Source organism: Lycium barbarum, chromosome 11 (genome assembly GCF_019175385.1).
Source record: "Lycium barbarum isolate Lr01 chromosome 11, ASM1917538v2, whole genome shotgun sequence".
Taxonomy (NCBI): domain Eukaryota; kingdom Viridiplantae; phylum Streptophyta; class Magnoliopsida; order Solanales; family Solanaceae; genus Lycium; species Lycium barbarum.
This window is the reverse complement of record NC_083347.1, coordinates 123242138-123243964: the sequence shown is the minus strand read 5'-3', so window position 1 is coordinate 123243964 and position 1827 is coordinate 123242138. Positions and strand designations below refer to the sequence as shown.

Genomic DNA, 1827 nt, shown 5'->3' with positions numbered 1-1827 from the left:
TTACTTTAATTTAAGAATGGGTTTAACTTATATCTGAGTTCTTATATCTTAGTGAACTGGAATGGAGAGTGTTATAACAGATAAATAGTATGGTAATTTTTTTTTATAGTAGATTAAAAGAAAAAACAAACTCATATGAAAGTTTTCTAGAAAAAAATAAAACAAATATTACTGAATCAGTTATGAATTATGTTTTTGCTCACGAATTTGTATGTTGTTCTAACTCAAACCAAGCTATCTCTAAGATATATACGCTGAACTATTAGGTCAATTTTTTCTTCTATTGTAGACAAATAATCATCCTTATTTTCAAAATTAGAGTAATTTTTTTTCATTTTTGTTGAAGTGTTATCTATTGATATCTTCTGATTGAGCTGATAGCATAATTTTTTTTAATAATTGGTTGTGTATATAGATAGAACTTTTTAAAAAATTATATCCAATCTTGATTTTCTTTGTGGGCCCCCTTACTTAGGGCTATATAAGGTGGATCAAGCTTTCAACTTCTCCCCATAAAATTGACCATTACCATAGACAGAGTAGCAACCTATTTCTTTAAAATCTTTCTAAAGAAAAATAAAACCCCAAAAGAGGACAATGGATTCTTCTTCTTCCTCCTCCTCTTTCTCTAATTCCCCCTACAATTTCAATTTCAGCACCCCTCCCCTTCCATTCAACGTAAACGACTCGGACGAGATGTTCCTCTATGGCCTTCTCACGCAAGCTGCCTTAGACACCACATCTGAAACGAATAGTACCCCCATGGCTGAGCGAAAACCCTCACCAAAGGACAAGAATTACAGAGGTGTCAGGCGTCGGCCATGGGGCAAATTCGCGGCGGAGATTAGGGATTCGACAAGAAATGGAATTAGGGTATGGCTAGGGACATTTGATAGTGCTGAAGATGCTGCTTTGGCATATGATCAAGCTGCTTTTTCAATGAGAGGGTCAGAGGCAATCTTGAATTTTCCAGTGGAAAGAGTTGCTGAATCTCTTCATGAAATGAAGTGTCATGTTGAACAAGGTTGTTCACCTGTGGCGGCTCTTAAGAAGAGACACTCTATGAGGAAGAGAAATTTGAACAAGAAAAATCATAAAGTTATAAAAGATGAAAGTAATTATGTTAATTTAGTAGTGTTTGAAGACTTGGGTGTTGATTATTTGGAGCAACTTTTGAGTTCAAGTGATCAGTGTAGTACTAGTAATGACTGCCAAGAATTGTGGTGGAATGAATAAAATTCTTCCAAGCTTAACCAAAGGATTCAAGTTTGAGTCATGAAAATGAAAAATTCATGGTAAAATTTTATGGGCACGAATCCAAATTAATTGATGTCCCAATACAAATACTTGACGCCTGATGGAAAACAAAAAAATAAAATAATACTACTATTGTAGCTTTTAGTTCTTGGTAAATTGTAGGTCCATCCAACTATTTTCTTTTTACATCAATTTCTCCCTTACTTTAATTGGAGATCAGTTTGTAGATATTTCTTTTGTAAATATATTTTTGGTGATGGTGGCTTGTAATGCTCAATAGCTTCAATGTGATTTTGGTACTTTGTTGGAGAAGAACTTCTAAATTTTAATCATCTAATGTTGTAGCAAATTTATTGACTTGACTAATATGGATTTGTGTTGTGGACAACCCAGCTATGAGGGTTTTAATGTTCCTTATAAAAAAGGGCTTCATTCTTAAAACTCCATATCTTTACCTTTAATTAAGGATGGACAAATATTTATCATTCTTCCACATTGTTTGATCATAAGCATTTTCCATTACTTACAAGTATTATACCAAAACCTTTACAACATATACTACTCCCTCGT

The 1827-nt window shown here is 33.4% G+C and overlaps 1 protein-coding gene across 1 annotated transcript; it reads left to right on the top strand.

Annotated features, from left to right (window-relative positions):
- Positions 1-530: 530 nt before the first annotated feature.
- Positions 531-1572, top strand: LOC132619145 (ethylene-response factor C3-like). The gene has a single exon (XM_060334097.1). The coding sequence runs from the start codon at positions 598-600 to the stop codon at positions 1234-1236; it is 639 nt and encodes a 212-aa protein (XP_060190080.1). The 5' UTR covers positions 531-597; the 3' UTR covers positions 1237-1572.
- Positions 1573-1827: the final 255 nt, after the last annotated feature.